This window comes from Genypterus blacodes, unplaced genomic scaffold (genome assembly GCF_046128005.1).
Source record: "Genypterus blacodes isolate CSIRO-AG114 ecotype Tasmania unplaced genomic scaffold, CSIRO-AGI_Gbla_v1 ptg000040l_1, whole genome shotgun sequence".
Taxonomy (NCBI): domain Eukaryota; kingdom Metazoa; phylum Chordata; class Actinopteri; order Ophidiiformes; family Ophidiidae; genus Genypterus; species Genypterus blacodes.
Genome location: NW_027466853.1, coordinates 737734 through 763137, shown reverse-complemented (window position 1 = coordinate 763137; position 25404 = coordinate 737734). Strand labels below are relative to the sequence as shown.

General features: G+C 45.1%; 3 protein-coding genes across 3 annotated transcripts; 2 read left to right on the top strand and 1 right to left on the bottom strand.

Moving 5' to 3' along the window:
- Positions 1-797: 797 nt before the first annotated feature.
- LOC142999100 (beta-1,4-galactosyltransferase 3) lies at positions 798-15611 on the top strand. Its single transcript, XM_076148519.1, has 8 exons — positions 798-1046; positions 1292-1517; positions 9312-10694; positions 12481-12716; positions 13211-13398; positions 13537-13659; positions 13786-13890; positions 13974-15611. Exons 3-8 carry the CDS (start codon positions 10421-10423, stop codon positions 14215-14217), a joined length of 1170 nt encoding a protein of 389 aa, XP_076004634.1. The 5' UTR covers positions 798-1046; positions 1292-1517; positions 9312-10420; the 3' UTR covers positions 14218-15611.
- Positions 15612-16723: 1112 nt separating this feature from the next.
- LOC142999099 (uncharacterized) lies at positions 16724-21156 on the bottom strand. The gene is made up of 5 exons (XM_076148518.1): positions 20827-21156; positions 19173-19353; positions 18753-18891; positions 18446-18553; positions 16724-18023 (listed from the first exon to the last, which is right to left on the bottom strand). Exons 2-5 carry the CDS (start codon positions 19313-19315, stop codon positions 17106-17108), a joined length of 1308 nt encoding a protein of 435 aa, XP_076004633.1. The 5' UTR covers positions 19316-19353; positions 20827-21156; the 3' UTR covers positions 16724-17105.
- A 158-nt stretch (positions 21157-21314) lies between these two features.
- Positions 21315-25179, top strand: LOC142999101 (uncharacterized). Its single transcript, XM_076148520.1, has 10 exons — positions 21315-21472; positions 21912-21936; positions 22243-22766; positions 23122-23184; positions 23407-23445; positions 23645-23890; positions 24121-24153; positions 24314-24358; positions 24555-24626; positions 24763-25179. Exons 1-10 carry the CDS (start codon positions 21427-21429, stop codon positions 24774-24776), a joined length of 1107 nt encoding a protein of 368 aa, XP_076004635.1. The 5' UTR covers positions 21315-21426; the 3' UTR covers positions 24777-25179.
- The last annotated feature ends 225 nt before the right edge of the window (positions 25180-25404 follow it).

Sequence of the window (25404 nt, the reverse complement as noted above, 5' to 3'; positions counted from 1 at the left end):
AAGCAGCAGCCATTGCATCAGATAAACCTATCGTCTCCTAAATATACTCCCTCCATTGTCTTGATCTTTTGAAGTGATGTGGTCAAGATTAACGGTGGCCACCTGTGGGCCGAGCTTCCCCCTTTGTCCTGAAAAGCTGTCTCAAACATTTTACATGACGTGCTGTTTGACATCCTGTAAATTCTGTATGTACCCTATAAAATCATTGCAACTCCAGTCCACTTGTACTCTACCTCAGGGTCCATGTATAAAGTTTAACAACAATAGTAGGGATAACACAAGACAGTGCTTATACAGTTATAGGACATTTTGGAGATCCTTTTTTAATACAGGAGGGGGGAGTTGTAGTTCTCCCTTCTAACCACAGGTAGGCGGGAGTGCGTTTACAATAGTATCCATCATGAATATAAATACAGCAATTCTAGCAAAGTGTCACCATTGTCCTACAATAGTATATATCTATGTGGGTGAGACTACAATAAGCTCTTAATAAATCCATCTATTAAATATTAAGTCACTTAAATAAAATCAAAGTCACCAGAGTAGTTTAATCTAGCTGTTTATATAATCTAAAACATTCAAATCCAGCAAGAACAGCGAATTCAACATATTGCCTCCTAGGGAAACAAGACACATACATTTGTTAATTAGCCTGATCGATTCATCAAAACGTTTCACTCCTAGACATTGTCAGGATATTGGCTTCCTAAACGGAGAAGCAGGAAGTTTCGTTGGCCCCCGAATATTTGGGAATAATCGGCCCCCTCCTCCCCTCTCCCTGCTGATGAGCAACACAGACATCAGTCTAGAGGTCTATGAGAGTTGGAGAATCCCTGATCAACGCGAGTGGTTGTGTTCTGTCAAATAGTCTAATCATATTGTCAGGGTCGCTGGGTCGCCAGTTGTGGGAAGTGGAACTAAGGACATAAAAGAGACGAATAAAACAAAAGACCCGCTGGGTGGTAATGTTGCGTTCCATTTCCTCCCCTGCTCCACGTCATTGGTGAGATAGAGGAAAGATTTGGTACAGCTTTGGCTCTTCATGGGTAAGTTTGGAAGTTGTTATTTTATTTTGAGATTTAATCTTCCTTGTTTTCACATGATTATAATTTCAGCTTTTTCTGATTGTTGTTTTTCATATTTCGTTTCTCTGTTATTTTGTTCCGATGTGGCACTTTTCACTGTTTTTTGAACGTGCCATTCAATTTTAAACAAGTATTCTAAATTGTGAACTTCATTGACTTTACGGGACCATGAATACCAATCTATGAAACTTGTCCATCGTGGGTAGTTCGTTACAAACCCACTGAGCCTGAGTGATGTGAGTGGAGCTTCAGGAGGAGGAACCGCTGCGTGAACCTCGGCGAGCTCGCTGTTCGACTGTAGCAGAACCCCGGACGTCCACGTCAACGCAGCATCAACTTCTAAACATATCTGAACCACGGGAGAGGTTTGACTTCTGGTGGAAATATCGACGACTGGCCACTAACGAACCAACGGAGGAACCAAACTCCCCGGTAAGAGACAAACTAACCGCGAATCTACCGCGAAAAAACGTCTGCTAAGCTAGCTGCCTCTACGCTAGCTAACTAGACCCCCAGGAGCGTTTAGCCTGGTTGGCTCTGCCGTCACAGCTGGATTAGTTGTAAATTTGAGCTCAGGGATGAAAGTTAGAACAGATTTAGATATTTGTTGTGGCTACATTGTAGTTGGAAAAGTGCGATTAGTTGGCGTGCATTGATTAAACGAGTTACACAACAGTTAGCTGTACATAAAAAGTCAGAGCCAGGGGAAGTAAACAAATGGATCACAAACTGCTTTAAATTGGTGCTTACATTGTTGGGGAATGGGGAATGGGGAAAGACGCAAATTACCGATCATAATTTTTAAAAAGTGTTTGTACTCACTCCTCAATCTAAACTGCCGCTGTCAGCAGCTCGTTAAAGTTTAGTCAACTTAGAGCCGCAGCCCCCCGCGAAATGTTTTTAAAAGTTAGTCAAGATTCTGCGATACTTCTAAAATCAGGCAAACAATGTAAGTAAAGAGCTTTACACGGATTAGTGATTTAAGTATGAAGTATTTGTGAGGAGTTTTGAGTCTCAGGGCGCGACTGTGTGGCTTCATACCAACAAACCAACTCAATCACAGCTCAAAGTCCCTATTTACCCATTTTAAGGTTTATTACCCCCCCAGAGCCACCCTCCGCCTCTCTCTACACACACCCACACACTCTGCTGGACTGTGCCCATACTTGAACCTGTGCAAGGGTCAGATGGCAAGACTCCTCCTTTATTTTCCATATTAGAGGGCCTGTGCATGTCGCGGGCACGTTATCACACACACACACACACCTCCGTGTGGTCAGCCTGATACACTCCGTCCTCATTTGAGTTTGTGTGTAGTCACCAGTAGTGCTTCTCATTGTCTGGAAACACAACACGTGCAATGCTTCACAGGTGTTAAGCGACTGTGATTACATTAAACACAACATATAGGATCTCTTCAAATGTGTCAAATATGTCAAACACGGCTCATATACAACTGACTCACTGTTTCACACTGTTTTATATGTTTACTTTAACACTGTCTTCAAAATCATGTTTTGGATATTTCAAAATCAAATCAAAAACTAAATTGTGTATATTAAGAAAAAGAATCAGAGTAAGAATGTTATTCCAAACTATGAATTAGCAGCCCAGACTTTATTGAATGAATTAAAAGTCACCTCCATTCTTATAGTCACATTATATTCCTATCAGGAGGGCCATTGGATTCATTGTGTAGCCATAAACCATTCATTTGCATTTAAAGAAAATAGGATTTCTTCTCAGCGGCGACTGTCCTGATACCTCAACCTCCACCTCCTATCACACTGCTGTTCCTGTTCCTGAACATGCGGTAGAGAACAGCAGGTTCCTCTCTGTATAAGACCGTAGTAATGATAGCGTTTGGTTTACTTAACAAGGAAGATCCCTTTAGTCCCAAATCTTGAGATGATTATTATTTGAAAGCACAAGGTGCAATATTCTCACAATGTTGCTGTGACACTGATCCAACTCATTGTTGAGCTACAGTTCCCCTCTGATCCTATAGTGTCTTGTGTTAGGTGTCACACTGTCTAGTTCAGCACGTTGGCCATCAAAACGACAAGTGACAAACGACATGGTTGCTGCTCGTCAGTCAGCAGTGTAGCTCTCATCAGTCCGGTGTACTTCTGGCTGCATCGCCTGTGGTGTTGAATCATGTGTGTCATGTGTGGCGTGCTGCTGTAGTTTCAAAGTGAGGATTATAAGACCACAGGGAGTTTCCCTTATCACCACGGCTGCCAGCTTTGCATCACACTGATTGGATGGTTGATTGGCCCTGAGGGTTTGGTTATGGTTGGAGGTGAACACTGCACTATGGAAACTGCATGAACACCCAAGGGAAGAGGAGGACGCTGGTGAGGAAGAAGGACGGTGAGGAAGAAGGACGGTGTTTTTCCCCTCTTCTCAGAAGTCTGTCCCAGCAGAGTTAGACCTGAGGGAACAGTCACAGAGACGTGTACCAGCTGCACCCGCCATGAATGGCCAAGGCGCAGGATGGGTTGCCATGGCAGGGACGCTGGCACGCGATCTTATGCAGACACATCTTTTCTCAGGGCTTGTCTGCATGTTATTTAATCGTGTTCTCAGTTGGTTGGTGAACCAGACCGCAGCTCGCTTGCCAATAGAGAAACTGAATACCCCTCCGCCCCCCTCGGCTCAGGTTTTATTTTGGTGAGGCGCCAGGCTTTGTGGTGAAAGACTTGATCACTGACTTGACAACGGGAGTTTTGGGAAGTAATTTAGTCGCATACAGAGCAGGTTCACATTGAGAGGTTTGAGGAAACGGAATGCTGAATGACTCACTGAACACCTCATCACCTTTCAGCCGTACAAAGTCTCACCAATCTACACGTGTTTGAGATTCACTCTCACATGAGTTTACTGCAAAAATGGTAGTGGAGCATAAACATCATTTAATATCCAAAACTAGAGTTTAGTTTAAGTTTTGGATATTAAATGATGTTTTTGCAAGTTGGGGCCTGTAAAGCAAACATTAAACTAGCATAGGAGTCAAGGTCACAATCAGTTCCACACCAAGAGACGATTATACTAACAACAATACAGCTGAATCCTACAAGTTACAGTTCATGGACATTAAAAGTAGTTTGACTCTTAAGGTTTACATTTGATAATTGCCTTCTGCCCTGTCGATAAAGGGCCGACAATGTAAGAGTCAAAGATGACCTGGAGTAATGTGTAAGTATGATGTCATGGCTGTAGCTTTTAGTTTTGTTTATTTAAGTGGCTTTAAAGCACAGGTGTCAAACTCAAATCCGGCCCGCCAAGTCATTTTATGTGGCCCGGGAGAGCAAAGAGCTCTTATGCGTAAATTGTCCATGAACTACATTTCAATGCATACAATGCATGTCGATTTTGCGTCCCGTGAAGTGACGGCATCCCGACGCTAAAATGCAGCGTTTCCACATCAGCATCAGATCAGCGTTTAAAGAAGTTGATTTTCCGAGGATAGATTCTCTGATATTTTCGTAGATGCTTCCTTCATGTAATCTCCGTCTGTGAGCGGCTTTCCGTGCCTTACAATCTTCTCAAATCAATCTTCTTGATGGAACCGTCTCCCCAGCTTTCCACAGCAGTATCCAAATCGCTCTTTTACGTTCATTTCCTGCTTTGTACTTTCACTAAATGTTGCGTGTTTATTCTGGAAATGTCTTTGAGTATTTTGCCTTTTACTTCTCTTATTTATTATAATTTCTCTCTCTCATCTCATTATTATTAATTATTATTATTTCTCTCCTGTATTGTTGTCAGTGAAAGCAAATTGCAAATTGTCCAGGCAGAGTTAAACTCTGTTCCTCCAAGACTTTTTTTGGAGATAGTGAGTCAGTTCAGTTCATATTTCTACACAGATGTGGAAATGTATGTACATTTAAAATCATACAAGTTGTTTTGTTCCTGCAGAAAAAGTTTGGGAAACACTGACTTAAGAAATTTCAGGTTGTTCATCATATGTTTTGTAGAAAGATAGTTAAATAAAAGTAAACATCTGCAATATGAGCCTGTACTTCTTTGCATTAAAACAAAGGGAAAACTTTTCCATTTACATCCATTTAGAGGTTATAACACTATGATTTTACTAATCCGGCCCACTTGAATCTAAATTGGGTTGAATGTGGCCCCGAACTAAAATGAGTTTGACACCCCTGCTTAGAGTCAGACACTGTTCAAGCATTTCAAATGTAAAGGGGAGTAAATGAACTAAAGAAAGAAAGCAGCAATGTGATTCCATATTATTTAGGCTAAACTTTAAATAGCTAAGGCTAACTGGCATTTAAGCAACACTGTTAAGGGGCAAGAACCTACACGTGTCTAGACTTTTATTCTGGTGGGTCATCATTGATTTGCTCTGAGGCCCTGGTTTAACAGTGACAGGGGACACAATGGATGACAAATGACAAAAAAGGTTTGATTGAATAAAAACATGTTTCTTCGTGGCTCGGTGTCTCCAGACTCCGCCCACTCACCCCTGGGTATCCAAAATGGTATTGAATTTCGATACTTCAGAGTATCGTACAGACTTGAAATTGTAGCGTCATGACAACCCTACTCCCTTAACCTTTTGGTATTGGAGTACAGTTAAACGGTGTGGTTACCTGGTTACCAGTGCCTGTGGGCCGTATTCAGATCACAGGTCACATCCAACCCCCAGTTCAGCTTCACTCCAAACCAGCAGAACAACATTTACTACTGCGACAAAGAAAGCAAACTTCTTGTCGGTGAAATAAGAAGACCAATTTGAAGAAGTCTGCTCCCCTTTGCCACTGCCGCACATTGATAAAGTGATAATGATGATGAGATAAATCGTCCATTGGCTCCAGCAGATGGAGTCTTTCCAAATCCACTCTTATGTTTGACTTCTGTGGTAACTGTCACACCAGCAGGAGGGAGAAGGAAAGTCTGTGAGGCCCAGGGAGATCACACAGAGGGGCGTTTCCCTAATCTGTCGCAATAGTTGTGGAGAGTCAGATAGAATTGAACGGTTGCCAATACAAAAGTGCACTTTGGCACCAGGGGCCAAGGTTATGTAAATCTCTCAGGTCAGTATATTGGGATTTAAAGCTACGCCTCTGTGCTGAAGGGTGCTCAGTTTGATTGGAAGCACGTGTTGATTGAAGTTTAATATTCATTGAGCATTCAAACGGCTTCATAGATTCAACATTTCAAACTAGTGTTCTGATCTGTTCTGAGTGTGGAGGCTGGGACTTGAGGGCTTTTCTCCCCTGTTAACCATAGCAGGTTTTCAGGGATTTACAATGAAGCCCTGGCATTTAAGACCGGGGCATGTTGGCCTGATGGCACGGTCCAGCTGATGTGACAGGCTCATCCCGTAGAGCAGAGCCCTCCCGTGTGCTTTGGCAGGGGTCAGAGGTCAAAGCCTTATCCAGACGGCAGAGCTTTGTTAGTATAGGAAGCTTTCCTTTCCTTTCCTTTTGTCTCTCCTCTCCTGGAAGAGTCCCTCAGCACATCTGCTCCGCTTCGCCGCCGCATATTTTCATCTGCCTCTCTGCTGTAAATATTTTTTTTTCCCCTTCACAAGCACACATCTGGCAGCTGAGGATCAAAGACAGAAAAAAGCCCAAACTCGAAAGCTTCCTGTTTAATTTCCTGCCGTCGCAAGTTTGTAGTTCACGTCAGCCTCTCGGTTGTGTCGCGGATAGTCGAGATTACAACTGATTCCACCGGGAGATGAAGGAAGACGAGGTTTCGCTTGAGAAAATGTGACGTGTGCACAAACGCTGCTAATGAGTCCCGGGGCCGTGACGGCTGGAGAGGAGAAGTAACGGAGGAAGGCCACTGAAGCGGGACTTTGGCTTTGGCAGCAGAGACTCAGTAGGGATGTCTGAATAGGTGACCCCCACACACACTGTGAGTTGGAAAGGCTGCTCATTTATCCCCATTTTAGGGCGACTGCTGCGGTCTCTGGAGCTGCGCATGTGTGCGTTGTGCCGTTCCCCCGTTGCATCTGAACAGCCGTGTTAACCACAAGCCTCGGTCCCCAGACGGTGATCTAAATATAAAACTCCCACCCCCATTTGTTCCCTTGTCTGCTTTTCATGTCGAAGCCCTCCTCGGTTCCTCTCGCATCAATTCGTGTGTGTGTGCAAGCATGCATGCGGACGCAGCATACGTATGTATTATGAATGCCCCTTGGGTAGAAAGGAGAAGGTCCCGTTTGTTGGCTGTGATCTGCCATCTCAGTTTTAAGCTCAAACTGTCGCGGAACGAAAACGGCCGGAAGAAGCTTTCCTTTGATACTGCGTTGAATTCCTAGCGTAGACATGAGGAATGTTTGTTCAGGAGAGACAATGAGCCCAAAAGTACATAGTGTAACCGGACTGTTGGCGGCTCTCTCTTCTCCAGCTGCTCCAAGTTGCTTTGTCTTTCACCCTCTCGGCTAACACAAACATTTGTCTGCATCGAGTCACAGGCTCTCTTTTATATGCGTGTTAAGTCCCTGCTCCAGCTTTGTTCCAGAAGCTTCCCCTCTGCCAAGTTCTCCCAGCATACGAGCCAGCATAAGCACAATATGGCCCTCCAGTGCCGGCTTCTTTCGCCTGCGAGGAGGAAATATAACACGTTACAATGACTGGGGGCCCGTGCGTGATGGGCGAGTGGGAAGGGGCGTGTCACGGATGTTTGGAGTGCAGCCCCAGTGGGATAGACGGAGGTATGATTCAATGTCATGTAGCGGCTCACGCGAACGCACTACGGTTTGTCCTAGAAGACTTGATCTGTTGAATAAGTCTTAAGTGAAAACATTCAAACGTGTGGATGTTGTAAAAGGACTGCACATTCTGAACACTGTGCTTTATTGTTCCTTGCGTAGAACTGTTATTCCTTATAGAGATGACAGTTTTCCAGCAGCGGAGGCGAGTTTCCCTCCTGTGGGATTAAGCTTTGTCGTTATGTCCTGATCTATATAAACCATATCCATCATCTGTGAGGTTATTAAGGGGGCTGGGCAAAGTGAGAGGGTCAATCCCTCCATCTGCCTGCATTTCCATCAGCAGATTTAGAGAAAATCATCTGGAGATTTTCCGCTCGCCTTTCTGAGCCCCATATTCTGAGGGAAAAATGATTTATTATCCCGGAATGGAAAATCCTCCTGAAGCCAAAGCTGAATACTTTGAGTTTAACTCGACTAACAGCTGAGCCTCAGCCATGCAGCCCAAACACAGTGTTCTCTGCATTATGACATGATGTTACCTCAATTACAATACTTAAGACTACATTCTGTGATAGCAAACATGACAGACGATTCCTTCTCTCACCTCCTCCCACCTTCCTTTCCTCCTGCCTCTCGTCTTTGCTTCTTTCCTTCTGCAGAAACAAACTGTGTAGCAACCCCCGTGTGTGTGTGTGTGTGTGTGTGTGTGTGTGTGTGTGTGTGTGTGTGTGTGTGTGTGTGTGTGTGTGTGTGTGTGTGTGTGTGTGTGTGTGTGTGTGTGTGTGTGTGTGTGTGTGTGTGTGTGAGAGAGTGAGAGTGAGAGTGAGAGTGTGTGAGAGAGAGAGATATGTTGATAGTTTCGGTGTGTGAGAAAGATGAGAGAGGTATGTAAATAAACCCTCACCATTGTTTCCAGCTAGCATATCGAGCAGAACACACACTGGTCACGTGACCATGCATCACATGTAATTAGCAGCTACACGCAGAGAGAGCAGGCCTGGAAACACACCTGGCTGAGATGAGTGGAAATGCTGGCAGTGTGTTGTTAACGTGCAGGCGTGAGCTCAGTCTCGCCGCACAATTACGCCTGTTTAGTCAGTAACTCCACTTAGTCTCACTAATCTGTTCAACAGCGGCCTCATGGGCCTCAGTAGGACTAAGATCAGTGAGCTTAGGCCAGTTACTTTCACCAGCACTAATCCATTTGTGAAATGAGGATGTGTGTGTCGGGCCAACACAACAAATCAAGGCTCTCATGCAGCGTGTTAGGGGAGTTTCATCTACGTTGGGAGAGTCTGGTGCTGCAGGTCTCTTTGGTTGGGGGTCTGATGAATCGCCATGCAGCAGTGCTGCGGTGTCGCCGTGTAAACAAACACACAATTAGTCATTGTTTGCACAGGGGGGGGAATATTCTGCAGCAGGTAGGAAAGTGCAGATGTCATCGGTTTGAAGCAAAGCTAACTGTCGCTCCTCCTCTCTGGTGTTTTCTCTCTCCCCCTCTCTGTCTCTCTCTCTCTCCCTCTCTCTCCCTCTCGCAGAGTCGTGCTGCACTGATCCACATCCTGCCCATCCAGCGGTGCCACCGGTTGTCGGCCAGCGAGCTCGTCGCTGCGCATCATTATGGAACAATAGCAGTGGGCGTCAAACCTCTCCCTCCTCCTCCTATTCTTCCTCCATCTCCTCTCCCGGTTCTTTCTCTCTCTCTCAGCTTGACCCTCCACCCCAACCCTCCCGCAGCAAATACACACTCGCCCACACAAACCAATCCCCCTGACCACTCCTCCCACGCTGGTCACGGTCTGCCCCCCCTGTCCCTCCAGCCAGTCAGGCAGGGAGCGGATGGATGGCGTGTATAATCCTCTGTAAAGTACAGGGCCTATACGGGCTGCATATGCTCCTTTTTGTCGCGGCGGCCGTTGTTGTTGTTGCCGAGGCCTCCCCCAGGAGAGATCATGAGAGAGAACAGAAGGCAGCATAAAGCGCACAAAGGGAGAAAGGGAGAGGTAGCGAGCGAGTGAGAGACAGACAGAGAGAGAGAGAGAGAGAGAGACACTGACGCTGGCATTTATTTGACTCGAGGACGATGAGCTTTGCAGGGCAACGAATGGAATTCAGTGAGGGATGAAACTACATGATGTGGGACGGGCAACACCTCCCCACAGCAACCAGCAACTGGAACAACTGTAAACTTTGGACATATCTGCCACACACGTACCTGCAGCGGGGAATGCAGTGAATCAGAGCAAGGCGACTGACCTTTTCCTCCATTGACCTTTTTTCTTTTTTTATTCAGCTTATTTTTGGTCGTCTCTTTAGTTTCCAGTCCACCAAAAGTGCCTTTTTTTTAAAAATACAGTTGTTGTTTTAAACGTACTGGTCTTTCTCCATCTTCCAGCTCCATATTGCCACAGATGATTGCTTTGTACTTCCTCACATGAACCTTCCCATTCAGTGCCTGTAGGTTAAGGAAGGTGCATAGTAGCAGAAGCCTCTTCCTCACCTAGTCATCATAACCACGGCCACCTCTCTCCACTCTTGATTGAGCCAACGTAGCCCCAGCATCGGCTCACCTGAGTGCTGCCCTGACTTTGCGGCCCGCCTCCTCCCGCCTGGCCTCCGTTGCTGTCGGCGACACAGAGCGCTCGCCATGCTAAGCATCCAGTCCAAATGGCGCTACCTGTTCATGTTCCTTGGCATCCAGCTGGTGGTGATGGCGCTGCTCTCCAGGGAGGGCTACCAGAAGAGGGTCACCTACTTCATCCGAATCTTCCGCAAGCCCGACAGCAGCGGCTCCACGGGCCGCAACCACACAGTGGGTGGCATCGCCAGTGGGGACGTCTATGCCAACCTGTCCCACCTAGCCAAAGGCCATAACCATGGAGACGGCATGCCCCTCTGCCCCAAGACGTCCCCTTTGATAGGTGAGTTCCGCTCCCTCCTTCCATCCGTTCTCATTTAATACACAGATAATTCATCACACAACGCCACCAGTCGTGAACGGGGGTCATGAACGGGCGCCACGAGTCCTGTGTGTGTGTGTGTGTGTGTGTGTGTGTGTGTGTGTGTGTGTGTGTGTGTGTGTGTGTGTGTGTGTGTGTGTGTGTGTGTGTGTGTGTGTGTGTGTGTGTGTGTGTGTGTGTGTGTGTGTGTGTGTGTGTGTGTGTGTGTGTGTGTGTGTGTGTGTGTGTGTGTGTGTAAGAATAGACACACACACACACAAAAGCTGGCGCACACTGCAGTGCTGGTACAGTTAACAAGAACACGGACACACTAATTTACAGCTCATACAGTTTTTCATCATCTGCTCCAATGGCTGCTGAGGAACAATAGTAACTGGAGAGATGTAGCGTAGGTGTGCCGGCCCACACACACACACACACACACACACACACACACACACACACACACACACACACACATCTCTTTTTGATCGGTGCTGTAGAGTTCTAAAAAGAATACAGACAACCTCTGAAGATGGTAACTCATCAAACAAACCTCAGATACATGGAAGGATAGCAATGATAGAAACAGATAGATGTTAAATGAAGTGTGTGTGTGTGTGTGTGGCAAGGTGGAGCAACATGTGCAACACACACACACACACACACACACACACACACACACACACACACACACACTTCATTTGACATCTATCTGTTTCTATCATGCGGCTCTTTGAAGCAGCTGTCTGCAACGATAACGCTGCAATCAATGTCCCTACACTACGTAGATTTAGATTGCATCTTATCCCAAGATTAGGACAAAGTGGAACACAAGGAGGCTCCAGTTTGGTTTGCATTGCTATCCTTCCATGTATCTGAGGTTTGTTCCAATCCAACTGCGTATAGAGTGAATGTAGTTCAGGTCTGCTGTGACAGAGCAGGTTGCCGTGGTTCCTGCTTCCGACCTTTGCAACTTCCTGCATGATTTCCAGTAAAATGAAACTACTTCCTGATACCTAAGCCAAAGGTCATCAGCTCTTTTTCTGACACCTGGAGGAAAGGTGGAACTGGTTTGGCAGAGGGAGAGCGGCTGATCTTTGTACTCCAACAGTATGGAACATGTGCATAGTGCCGCATGAGCCCAGACTCTCTCTCTCTCTCTCTCTCTCACACACACACACACACACACACACACACACACACACACACACACACACACACACACACACACACACACGCACACACACGCGAAGGCCGGCTTTGTTAAAACAAAACAAGAAATATCCCAGCTTTTAAAGATGTAATATTTGGACAACAGGCTGTGTGTGTGCTGCAGAGGATGAGGAGGCTGAAGTTGGACAGCAGCCTGTGGTTTGAGTGTGATGCAAGCTGTGGCTGAAGGCTGCAGGCCGTTTCACATCAACTGTAAACATCCAGCACATCCTGATCACTCAGCTGTTAAAGCAGAACTGAGGATCAGAAAGTGTTAGTTTGGAAGCATCTGTGCTTTCCTCAATGTAAACACAACAAATGTGCAGGAGGACTCTGATGAGATCTCACAGGGAAAACTCCTGTCTTCTTGTTGAAGAGAAGACTTTATTTATTCATTTAGGTGGAATCAGTAGGCAGAAGCTTGTTAGAATAAAGCATTCATGTTGACTGATTAGAGCCCTCAGGGAGCTCTCACCTCAGACTCCCCACTTCCCCTCCTCGCATATTTGAAATCCAGACCAGAGAGTGACGGCAAAGTGTTCCCTGCTTACAGGCGGGCCGATCCACGTCAGCTTTCCTTCAGGGCTCACTCTGACCGACGTCCAGAGGAAAAACCCCCTTGTGGTCCGAGGGGGGCGCTACAGGCCGCCAGACTGTGAGGCGAAGCATCGAACGGCCATCATTATCCCACACAGACACAGAGAACATCACCTCAAGTTCCTGCTGTACTACCTGCACCCTTTCCTGCAGAGGCAACAGCTAAACTACGGCATTTATATCATCCATCAGGTGAAACACACACACACACACACACACACACACACACACACACTCCGGCAGTGTTTGTTTTGTATTTGATTATTTCCGACCTTTCCTACCTGGATGGATGAATCGGGTCCTTAGTAGACTTTGGGCCGTCCTGCCTGGCTGCAGTTAGTGGCTGGATGAAGTCTGCCCTCTAGTGTTCAGCTCTGGCCCTGCATACCAGTGACTGGACGCTTGAGCTGCTTATAGGTTTTAATCCCTTTAAAAACGTTGTTTAAAATCGGTTCATGTTGACTCCTCAGCACTTCATCTCTTTATCTCTCACCATGGGGTTCTGGCATGGCATCTGTCATTGCTGATTCCATTGTTGATTTATCAATATTTGAAACTGTCAACCATCTGGATCAGGTTCAGACTCAACTTTGAAGCATACACACGCACAACTCCACTTCAAAGCACGCACACACACACACACACACACACGTTGCAGTGTTGACTTTGAGCATTTGGATCCGCAGGCAGGAAACTACACTTTTAACAGAGCCAAGCTGATGAATGTGGGATTCCGCGAGGCCATGAGGGAGGAAGACTGGGACTGTCTGTTCTTCCACGACGTGGACCTCATTCCTGAGGACGACCGCAACACGTACGTCTGCGACTCCAACCCCAAGCACGCGGCCATCGCCATGGACAAGTTTGGCTATAAGTGGGTGATCTCTCTCGCTCTCCCTAGCTGTCTCTCGCTCTCTCTCTCGCTCGCTCGCTTTCTCTCTCGCTCGCTCGCTCTCTTTCTCTTTACAGATTTCTCTTCAGAATATCTAAATGCGTTTGTATTTCTCTCCAGGCTTCCATACAAGATGTACTTTGGAGGAGTGTCGGCTCTGACGCCACTACACTACCTCAAAATGAATGGCTTCCCCAACAACTACTGGGGCTGGGGCGGCGAGGATGACGACATCGGAGTGAGGTGAGGCGGCGTGTCACACAGTCCGACTACTACAGATGCAGGAGAAACGCTTTTGCTTGAACCACTGTGTGTGTGTGTGTGTGCGTGTGCGTGCGTGTGCGTGCGTGTGTGTGTGTGTGTCCTCAGGGTTTCTCTGGCAGGGATGTACATCACACGTCCCTCGCTGAAGACGGGCCGTTACAAGATGATCAAACACAAGCTGGACAAAGGCAACGACGTGAACCCAAAGAGGTAAAGTAAGAATCTGAACGTGAGAGAATCGAAACTTCCTGCGGGTCGTCCTCAGAATTCACTCCTCCCATCGCCTTTCCCAGGTTCAACATGCTGGCCAAGACACGTCAGACCTGGAAGCAGGATGGGATGAACACGGCCGAGTACGAGATAGTGTCACGGCAATACATGCCCCTCTACACCAACATCACCGTCAACATCGGCACCGAGGCTGGCCTGCACGCACCTCCGCCGCCGCCGCAGCAAGGCAAAGCTGCCGGGGAAAACCAAGCAAAAGGCCCGATCGGCCGCGACGCCAAACGGAACGAGAGCCACCCGGAGAAATGAAGACAATAACGCTACAAGACCACTAGCCCTTCGCCGACCGTGGGTCCAGCGGGCCGGCGCGGCGTCCCTCGCCCATTTTAGGCTTTTTATCCCACAACGCAGGACTTAGCAGCTAGGGGAGGATCATAATCACATTCAGCTGGAGTTCGCCTCTATGCTGGGGCACCCGTATGAACAAACTGTGAACAGGAAACGTCAAACCCCGGCTCTCCACTCCACTTCCTGTTAACGCCTCAGATTTTCTTCTTTTTGTTTTTGTAGAGCCTCAGCAAAGAGCGAAAGGTAAAAGTCGGACTCTGTGAGTTTATGTATCTGCAGCGCCATGGCCGCTGGCTAAACCTTGTGATGCCTTAGAATCTGATCGAATTGTTGTTTCTTTGCCTTCGTACCTTCTGATATTTGTGACATTATGGAGCGCCGCACCCTAACGTAGACAGAATCCTCATTTGTTGATTTTTTGTTGTTTCTAAGCCACTGATTACACGAGGACAGGAGGCCGTGGTTTGTTTCCAGCCGAGCGTATGAAGCTGTTAGGATGGAGACCGAATCAAAGGAACCCATGTGACGATCTCACGTGTTTGACCGTGATCACTGCTGCTGTTTCCCCACGCCACTCGGTCCCTACCCCCATCCCTCTGAACGTCCCCTGGGCCCACCCCTGGTCTGCCATGGTTCCTTCACGCACATGCTGCTGTCCGCTCCAAACGGGAACCCGGACACCGCCGCGGTTTGGCTGCTGTGTATCCTAAAGCCAAACCCAACATTTCCTCACGTCGTCAAAGTTACGACAGCTGTAGACGGTTGTTGCCTTTGTTGGTATATACTGTAGGACATTAAGATAAGTAGTCAACACATAAATGGGGCCCTAGGGGTCACGGGTCTCGAGCGTAGTATCGGTGTGTTCAGCGCAGCCTTTCAGCCCACGTTCCTTAAATCAACACGTCCATCCGCCACAACCTTATTGTTCTTCCGTGTGCGCTTGTGAGTTTGCCTTTATCAGTGACGGCCGGACGGAGAAGCCGATTGGGTCGGTCGCATCGAAATGGAGTTGGCACTGCTCGTCTCAGCTCTTTGTGGCGGAGTGGAGCTTTGTAATCGCCTCTCATTGTCCTTACAGACTTGAACTCAATCTGTCTGCCGCAGCCAAACGATTTGAATCGTCAGCTGTCCAATTTAATCCATCTAGAGAAGCGCGTTAGTTCAGTAGCTGATGTCCAAAAGCACATTATGACAAATGTCTCCCGATTGCTGTCGACCATATTCAAATTCAAGCGTGTGTAGTCGCTCCTGCTTTGATTGTTTTTCATGTTTTTGCTGAAGTGGAAAGAACTACGAGCTCCTCTGTGTCAAAACTAACACAGATGTATATGTGGAGCTCCAGGCCTGGCTGCTTCTCCCACAATGGAACCTAAATGAAAGCAGAGAGACGAGATGAGACGCTGGTTACGCTGCTCGCCAAGAGTAACACGGAGGCACCTTTTATGTCCGCCTCTTTCCTTTTCTGTCTGTCAAAGTCCTGAGATTCCACGCGCTTCCACACCCGAGCTCTTCCCACCGGTGCCCCCGTGCTGCATGTCCCACCCTCCTCCCCCTTCCTCCCCCTCCCGTACGCTGAAACCAAAGATGGCGGCACGGACAGAGACGAGTGTGAAGGTGTGTTCTGGTTTTGCGTCGCGCCGCGCCGTCGTCGCTCCCCCCGCCCCCTCCCGCCTCGTCGCAGCTCAAACGCCAACTTTATTTTGTGCTTCGGCAGCATTGTTAAGTCCAACCTCGTATTCAAATTTCTGCTTTGAATGATTCCTTTTTTTAAATCAGATATGGCACAGTTCAGTTATTCTGTATTATCATTTGGAGCGTCAGTGTATGATTGATTGATGAATTGACTGATTGTATTTCTCTGTGGTTGAGCTGCATACAGTATGACTGCCGACTCGTCACTTTTGTTTTGCCCGGACGTGAGCAGAAGGTGGCGTCTTTTTTTTGTTTTTGATGTGAGTTTATATGAATCTCCTTCGTTTGTTCATTGAAGCAGCAACAGGATCTTTATATCAGAAGGTCAGTACGCAGGCAGACGCCCATCAGTGAGGTTGTGTGTGTGTGTGTGTGTGTGTGTGTGTGTGTGTGTGTGTACTGGATTCTGTCTTATTGCAACTTCAAAATGTGAGTTCCCTTGTGTGTGTGTGTGTGTGCTGTCAGGTAGAGAAACATAATGAATGTGACAATGGAAGCTGTGTGTGTTTCCAAAGCTGGCAGTGTGCAGCCGTGGTATTGTTTAGTCTTTCCTGATTGGACTCCTTTCTGACGGGCACATGCTCAGTCGCCACAGCGTCGTACCGAAGGAACCCAAGATTATTTTCTGCTCTCTTTATGAATTCTGCACAGTCCAGAGTGGCCTTATCAACATTAATAAAGTTATGATTCAAATGAAATGCTCTCCTCTTCTTCCTGATATGATGGTGATAACATTTGCTGAATACTATAGGCCCAGAGTTTATTGCTTAGTAGCAGTATATTAGTTTAGTATTCGTAAGCAGTTTTGCCAGTAGACGCTGGTAGTTACACAGGAAATAACAGAAAAAGACAATAGCAATTGTGTTCATCATCTGGTCCAAAGGTTGACCTTGGAGAAGCCACCAATATGCCATAAAACATTCACAGCTGGTTGTTTATAATACAGATGAGAAAAGAAGCTCAGACACAGATCCATAACACATTTCATGCTCATATAACTTTGCTTACTCTCAGTTTATCCTTCAGCGGAGTAGATGTATGTTATTCCAACTTGCATATCTAAGGGACAAACGATTCCTAACACACCTGGAACTCATCTGAAAGAGCACCCATTCATTCCTGTGGGAGTCCATTCATTAGGAACCTGCCTCCCGCTCTTAGTTGCTGTTAATGGTTATATATTTCACTATCTTCCCGTCTTTTGTCACTATCTCCGTCTGCTCCCACCTCCCGTCTTTCTCCACAAAGCGTTTAGAAACCACCTTTCCCGTTATGGGCAGGCTGCGGGCCAGATCGGGGTCGTCCTGTAGCAGCTTCTTCTTCAGGGAGTCCTGTGAGAAGTCAGCTGAGGCCATCGCCTCGGGTTTCTTCTTGACCTCTGTCACTTGATGAGGGGGCAAAGCTGCAACGTCTGCTTGGGGCAACGGATCTCTGTTGAATGGTGACACGCCCCTTTTATGTGGGGGTGGGCCCTTGTTGTTTGGGGATAGGTCCCTGTTAAATAGAGGAGCTCTGTTCACATGCAGTCGATCCATCCTCCGGGCGGCTGGGTCCCTGTTGTGTGGGGGTAGGTCCCTGTTAAAAGGTGATGGGGATATCTTCAAAGGGGATGGATCCCTGGCACCTCCGTTCATAGGGGATGGAGAACGGTTTGGGATATTTCCCTGGGTGGAGGGCGGTTGAAGGCGATCTATTTGAACTGGTGCCGTGGGGACAGTTTTCACATCCGTGGCCCTCCGTATAGCACCGATAACTCCAGCCATGGTGGCCCTCAGAGAAGGGTTCGTCTCCACCATCCTGCAGACAGCGTTGCAGTATGCCTGATCCCGCAGAGTCTCCTTGATCTTGTCTGGACAGACGCTGGGAGTGTGCAGTCGAATCCTGGCACAGAGCTCGGCTATGATTTTCCCCATGGCCCATACGTCTGAGCGCTGGTCCCTCTGGCTGCCAATCCGCAGAACCTCGGGGGCCGAGTAGGCCTCGTTCCCCATGTCCATGGCAGAGTTCAGACCACGTCGGAAGAACTTTGCCAGTCCCAGGTCGATGATTACAGCTCTGTGTGTGCCATGCTCCACCTGAAAGATTCACATCAAGTTAGAAACCTGTCAAGAATTGGAAACCACAGACGAGTTCAATTTACAAGTAAGACACCTCTTTCCTACAGCATCAAGCTAGTCTGGCTTTACATTAGCCAGTCGCTAGCAGTTTAGCTGCTATCATGTGGCAAATGTCTAAATGAATAATCAAATAAAAGTCAATGTAGAGTAAGATGGAATGAATCAACGCAATTCATCAGCCATGCTAAACACCACACACCACAGTCAAATGATGACAAATGATTTGATTAGTTATGCTCAGTATTGCTGGAATCATTACACACCAAGGATCAAACTAGACTGTCCCCACGAGGGGTTAACTAGTGGCAACATGCAAATAGCTGCATGGGGTGATGTCTGCTGGGATTCCAGCCAATGAGCAGAGCTTTCTAATCACTCACCATGATGTTTTCAGGCTTGAGGTCTTGATGGACAATATCACGAAGATGGAGGTGAAGCAGGCCTTCACACATGCCCGTGATGATTTTGCCTCTGTTAGATGGAGTCAACTGTCAAAAAAGCAGATGGAGTTTAGCTGCCCGGGTCTCCATTTTGTTCATGACACTGACAGCACCTTCCTGCCACTGAGAATCACACTCTTTCCTCTACAATTAACTCTCAGTATCTCTGTAACTCACTGAATCACTGTCACGTGCCATTGTGTGTTCAGCGTGAGCACTTCATTCCTTTGTCTTCCTTTGACTTTACCTGTATTTTAGAGCTTGATGCTTTGAAGATGGTGGTCTCCAAATCCTCTCCAAAGATGAATTCCAGGGGAATGACCCATTTACAGTCTTTCAGAGTTATGTCGCCCAGAAGCTTCACGATGTTGGGATGTTTTGCTTTACTGCAGAAGCGTCAACAGTTAGGAGGGAGCAAGGAGAGGCAGAGATCAAACAATATGATCAAATACAAAGTAGAGAAAATATCCAATTACAATATAACATCAACAACATTTAAATAAATACAAATAAATTACTCAAACTAAATTAATCCAATAAAAAAAAAAGTAAAAAAACACAATACATAAAAAGAAAGAATTAAAATACTAAAAAGAGTAAAAAAAGAAATAAAAAATCTATTTAAATATATATTTAAATAATTGAACGTCACTGTACTTGTACTCACTTGTACACTTGGCTCTCTCGGTCCAGGTCGTGCTTGCTGATGAGGTGGTGAGGGACCCTCTTGATGGCAGCCCAGGTATCATTGTACTTTTCTTTGTACACCTTCCCAAAACAGCCCTGTGCTATAGTGCTGGTGGACGCCATTTAGGTATTGGTGTGGGGCCTGGAGGGGGGGGGCAATACTGGAAGACATCATTATTATTATTAGTAGTAGTATTGTTATTACAGGTGGAATAAATCATTAATATTGTCAGGTTCATTCCAGTTCTGGTAAAAGACCATTTAAGAGGCGGCAGTAGCTCAGTCGGTAGGCATTCCGCTTGGGAACCGGAGGGTCGCTGGTTCGAGTCTCCCATGGACCAAGTAAGTGTACTGGTAGCTGGTGAGTTGCCAGTTTGCCTCCAGGGCACTGTCGAGGTGCCCCTGAGCAAGGCACCGCACCCTCAACTGCACAATTAGATCAATAACTCCATGTGGAACTATGTGGAGTATTTCTGTGCCAGCGATTCCACAGAAATGTTGCCTGTACAATGCCTTGGCAAGTCCCCAAAAGCGTGTTGAAACAGTCTTTGATAAGGTACACAAGAAAACTGCATCAAGTTCTCAGGAACACTGACGAGACGAAGAGATAAACAAACGACTTAACGAAAAACTTCTGATCTTTAAAAGGGGGGCGCAAAAGAAAAAGTTTGCGAACCACTTGATTAAGGAATTGACTAATTTCACTTCAACAATTAAGGAAATGAGGAACAGTGCAACAATCCCAACATTACCATTTTAGAATATAAGACATGAAGAATCTAGAGTATACAATAGCTTATGACATGTTAGGCGTAAGTGACAGGTGACGAGTTAATCGCCTCAAGTGACATTACAACATCACTAATTCAATGTACTCCAACTGATCTTCAGGGAAAAATGTCGAAATGAGACCGAACTCGTTGTGAAGGGTGTGCCGCCTCCGATGTGTGTGTGTGTGTGTGTGTGTGTGTGTGGGGGGGTTCTCTCTCAATTATCAAAAGAAAAAAAAGCTATGTTACAGGGACATTCTTCTTCTTATATTCTAACAGGAATAAACACACCGATAAGTCTGGCAGGCCCCTCACCACCTGTGTGTGACCTCAGCCTTAACTACGTCTGTTGTGTCAATAAGTGCTCCAGTGCACAGATCTAAACAGACATGTTTAGGGTGTCAAGCATTTTGACAGACCAGTGTCGTCCAGTTTAACACACTTTGTCAGACTATGAGCTGAGTGTTGTTTCATAGTGAGATATAAAACCTGACAAACTGGTAAGTCCACGCAAAAATGCGCAGTAAATATTTCCCTTGGCATAAGCTAATGCAGGATGTTAGTGCCAGACCACAAAGCAAACGGCCACGTTTCACTCGCAACTGCTACAAAGTTTGATATGACGATGGTCTTATGGCGTAAGTCCCCTTCCAGCAGGCAGTAACATTGACAAGGAAATGACAAGGAAAATAACTTCAACCAGTGAGCTCATGATGGCTCCTGGGTGGACTGGTTGGAGGCCGAAAAGGAACTAACAGCATAAAGGTTGTCATTAATTTGTCATAACACTGACCTATAAATGTTACAGAACTCTAAAGAGGTGATCTAAATCGATGTTCTTCGATGATTTTGGCGGGCACTTACCTTTGTGTGGTAGATGGCAAGCTGTGGTGTCAGGTCTGAACTCGAGTTGACATACTTGTGTGTCTTTATACCTGTTCACACCCTCTGGTATCTGCTCCATGGCCTGGAGGTGAGCAGACACACCCTCCTACTGCAGCACCCAGTAGCACCCAATGCTCCTCCCATACTCCACACCAGGAGTACTACCTCCTGAGCACCAAAGAGCAGTAGTGAGGTTGGGAGATCTGATCCGATTCTTAAAAGTACATCTGCTCTGCTTTTGGTAGCAGCTCTGAAGTCGCTCTCTCTGTCTCTCATCCACAGAGGAAAAGGCGCCGGGCGGTACACAGATGATATCACACACATAAATGCTGAAATTCAAGGATGTAAAAATCACTCAATCAATAAATGTTCAAATGTAAACAAAAACAGGACAGGGGCTGGCCATCTCTGTATTTTCAAACCCTGGCTACGGCTCTGAGCCTAATGGGCGTGGCCCTTTCTAACCTCTAGCTTCCACTAGATGGAGATCTTCTCACATAGACAGCGGACAACTTTAGAAACGACTTTCATTTTCCGTCAGTTGTCTTCCTGGTTGCTCTTATTGCTCACATTCGGAAAATGGCTCCACAAATACAAGACGAGTTTGCAGATCCTCAACCAGAAAGTAAGTTTCTTTACGTTTTGTCATTTGTTTGTGTTTGAAATGGTATTATTGATTCTACTCCTTTGTAAAGTGGAAGTAATAGGCCCTAAGCCTGTTCATTCATTCCTGGCCAACCTGGCAGACTAGCTTGAACCAGATTTAGATTCCTCTGCGGACTGAGAAATAAAATTATTTGGGCTTTGATCTAACAAACTACGGACATCAGTCATAGAATAGATTCTTCTAGATTTCTTTCTTTTGAATAGAGTCTTTTTATGTCCAAACAAAGTTGTCATTTCACAACACCGTGACGGGCCTCGTGTTTCTCTGATATGTGTGACGGTATTATATTTGTTTTATATCCGGGTGCAACACAGAGTTTTAAAAGTAAACACATAAACCTGAGTGGTGTTACCTGTCGTAATTGAATGAATTCAGTTACATCACTTTATCTTTGCAGGTGGCCAGTGCCTGCCTGAGAGTGGGTAAGTATGTTTATCATCACAAATCTGAACCTGAAACCTGTATAGGTCATTTTGGATTGACTCACTTCAGTCCCAGAATAGACAATCTTCTTTGTATTTAGTTACTGATATGCAACATTGAATGTTGCAAAATAACAAGAGCACACCTGTGGTCTCCGGTACGATGATGCTAATATAAAAGCTTCATGTTGTTGTTTGTACATTTGCTCAAATAAACATGTTTGACTTGAACAGTAACTGCTATAATAAAGAAGTTAACTTAACTTAACTTAACTTTAAATGTTGCATTCTTCTTTCACATTATAGAGATGATGGGCTGTCCTCCAACATGGAGCACATGTGCAGTGAATATGACAACATATTACAGAATCCCCTGCCTGTTGCAGCAAAGTTCACATTTGTGAAGCCAATATTTCCAGATGAAGATCTTAATCTGAACCACCCGGTGACAACAGAGGGGACGGGTGCGAAACTATCAGGGCAGGGCCAGTCTGCAGCCAGTCAAAAGGCAGATGGTGACAGTTATTCTCTACCTCTTGAGGCAGTGAAGAACTACCTGATGTCATTACCATTCCAGGAAACATCATCATGCAGCATGCAACTGTCACCTTCAGGTTCCAGCAAGAAACCTGGGGAGGACATACCATATCTGATAGTCCCACCCAGTGAGGAGGCCTCTGTAAAGCAAGAGGAAGAAGCTAAGAAGTGCTCAGTTAGAAAGAGAAGCAAGAGAAAACATTTCGTCCACATGAAGGCCATCAAGCACAGGAAACCAAAAGGGAAAAATCACTTTCAAAGGAAAATCAGAGGGAGAGATGCTGCTGCTGCAGGTAAGCTCTGGAAAGGTAAATATAATATATATATATATGTAAATATAGTTTGTATTGTTTGACAATTGAGTCTAATGAATGTATTTACTGTTGAATATTTTACTATTTTACTATTACTTTTATTTTTTTCTCCTATGTTGGATTATCTACTAAAGTGTACTTATGTGTTATGAACATGATGTTATTTAAACGCTAAACATTGTAATTCATATGTTATTCCGATATCTCTGTGGTGACAGAATTAATGCAGCCTTGTAAAACTAACACTTTGTTGCTTTTTAAATGTAATTTTCCTCAAGAGAAATCTGCAAGGTAATGGAATGCATGTTTATATGTGTTTTTTTCTCATATCTAGTGTTTTGTCTCTTGTTGAATGCTGCATTGGTGGCAAGTGCTCATGAGGCTGAGGGACCTGTTGGTATGTGGAGTGAAGCTGGTCAAACATTTAATGATTAAAATGTTATCATGTAGGATATAGTGCATGTATTATTATTATTATTATTATTGTTATTATTAATGTTATCATTCTTTCACTTGTATAGCAGGAATAATTACATTGTATATTGTACCAGGAAAATGGTTCAATAACTTGTGATTAACTATTAACTATTCCTCTTAACTATTGTTTTTTTTTATTTAGTACCTCTTAAAGATGCTCAAACCGCAGCAGGACAAAATTGTAAGTAGTTTAAATTTTAGGAAATTACCCAAATGTTTGACTCAGTAGATTTTCTCTTTATCAGCACTAACTTACGTTATAACTCAAACTGATACATGAACCTTTAAGTTGAGGTGGGAGCTGCTCAGCACAGCCACAGCACCCTGTGGGATTGGTCATGTAGTCTTCATTCATTGATTATTTTGTGTTTTGGCCGCAGTCACCTGTTTTGCCATCAACGACCCAAGATGCTCAAATCATCTGAAGATATTCGACAAGAACGACAACCGGCTCTATGAGAGAGACAACAATGAATCCATTTCCAATTGCTCTGACATTTTCTTGCCTGCTAAGAGCTGTAACGTGTGCTCCAGCCAACTAAACCACGCCATCATCTGCTCCGGGATCCATGACAAAATTGAGGTTGAGGACTGTGATGGGCTGATCAACAACATTACTAAATCCTGTAAGTTTATATTCTGAAAATAACTTCTTTGCTGTTTGTAGGTTGAAAGATATTTGAACATGAATTGCAGAGCATCTTTTACACATATATACAGTATTATTATCTTATATGCAGTTGTTTCCACATTTGCCTCATATTCTACCTTGTACTCTATGATTTTGCTGTCAGTATACAGTGTGTATGAATAGCTCAACCTGAAAATTAATCACAGTTTTGTGTGTCTTCTCCAGCCTGTCCCACCACAAGAGCCCGTGCCGAAGCCTGTAAGTATCAAGACTTCATTTTGCTTCAAAATCTATGCTATCCAAACATTGCCAAAGGAACTGATTCATATTGACTTTAACACTGATGTAGCACATTTTAAAGTTCATCAATCATGAATGACAGTTTGTGATGCTATTTCAATCTCTGTCTGTTGTGTAGTTAAATACTCTGGTCGTGATCACCCTGGAGCCATCGCCAGTTTTGGTACGTACATTATATCTATGAGACAAATACATTGAAAGGGCTTTTAAATTGTCTTTAGTATGCTGCACAACATGCAGACACCCTATGAAACACACGGTCCGTATACAAGTTGATGATGATAGAGAGATGCAGAGTGAGGGGGCGCCCAGGAGCAATTTTCTATTCATGCATAACAGGAATATCTTTGCTTTTACAGTCATATTTGCAGTTGTGGTAGCAGTGTTGGCTGTCTGTGGACATAAACACTACAAAGCAGGTCGAGTCCAAGGTAAGTTCAGTTCTTCTTTTTTTTCTCATATCCTCTATTTAGTCATTCCTTTAACCATAGCCTAATTCACATTTGAGAACAAATAAAATGACAAACATTGACAGTGTGCCTTCTTTTGTGTTCTTTCCTTTAACAGGACTCAACGTGTGACAGTGCTTAAGACTACATATATACGTCCAAAACAAAGCTACATTCTTCATGTGCTCTCAATTAGATTTGAGAACATTACGCATCATTATTTTACATCACATTTGATTTTGTAAATGTTGCATTATTGGTGAGGATTTGCATTGTGTTGGTTTGCCTTTTTTTTTTTTTAGATGATTGAGATTTGTATCCATTGCTACTGGTAGTTGATAATTTAGGTTTTAGGGTTTGAAATTAGGACACAAGAGCTTTTAGTTTGTAATTGTATCACACAACCTCAAATTAAATTGTAAGCAATTTAAAGTAATAATCATTTATCAGTTTGTATCATTACTTTTTGACTTTGTCCTACTTTGAATTTTTGCTGAAGCACCTGGCAGAATAAAATGACGAAACTCTCTCGCTCACTCACTCATTTCAAACCATTAAAACCTAATTTAATGGTTTGTCTTTTGACCTGCTGATGATTCAGGAGGAGAAAGTACCCTCATATGTACTGTCATTGTAGATTTAGATAGTTGTTCCCATAGACGCACGCACGCGCACGCACGCACACACACACACACACACACACACACACACACACACACACACACACACACACACAGAGTTCCCACATAAAACGAGAGTT

Excerpts from the sequence above, each read along its gene's own strand:
- LOC142999100 (XM_076148519.1), top strand. The coding sequence starts at position 10,421 with ATGCTAAGCATCCAGTCCAAATGGCGCTACCTGTTCATGTTCCTTGGC. Across the intron at positions 12,717-13,210 it reads GCATTTATATCATCCATCAG|GCAGGAAACTACACTTTTAA; the intron begins GTGAAACACACA and ends TTGGATCCGCAG. Across the intron at positions 13,660-13,785 it reads GATGACGACATCGGAGTGAG|GGTTTCTCTGGCAGGGATGT; the intron begins GTGAGGCGGCGT and ends GTGTGTCCTCAG.
- LOC142999099 (XM_076148518.1), bottom strand. The coding sequence starts at position 19,315 with ATGGCGTCCACCAGCACTATAGCACAGGGCTGTTTTGGGAAGGTGTAC. Across the intron at positions 18,892-19,172 it reads CGAGAGAGCCAAGTGTACAA|TAAAGCAAAACATCCCAACA; the intron begins GTGAGTACAAGT and ends ACGCTTCTGCAG. Across the intron at positions 18,024-18,445 it reads TCAAGCCTGAAAACATCATG|GTGGAGCATGGCACACACAG; the intron begins GTGAGTGATTAG and ends TGAATCTTTCAG.
- LOC142999101 (XM_076148520.1), top strand. The coding sequence starts at position 21,427 with ATGGCTCCACAAATACAAGACGAGTTTGCAGATCCTCAACCAGAAA. Across the intron at positions 22,767-23,121 it reads GAGAGATGCTGCTGCTGCAG|TGTTTTGTCTCTTGTTGAAT; the intron begins GTAAGCTCTGGA and ends TCTCATATCTAG. Across the intron at positions 24,359-24,554 it reads TGGAGCCATCGCCAGTTTTG|TCATATTTGCAGTTGTGGTA; the intron begins GTACGTACATTA and ends TTGCTTTTACAG.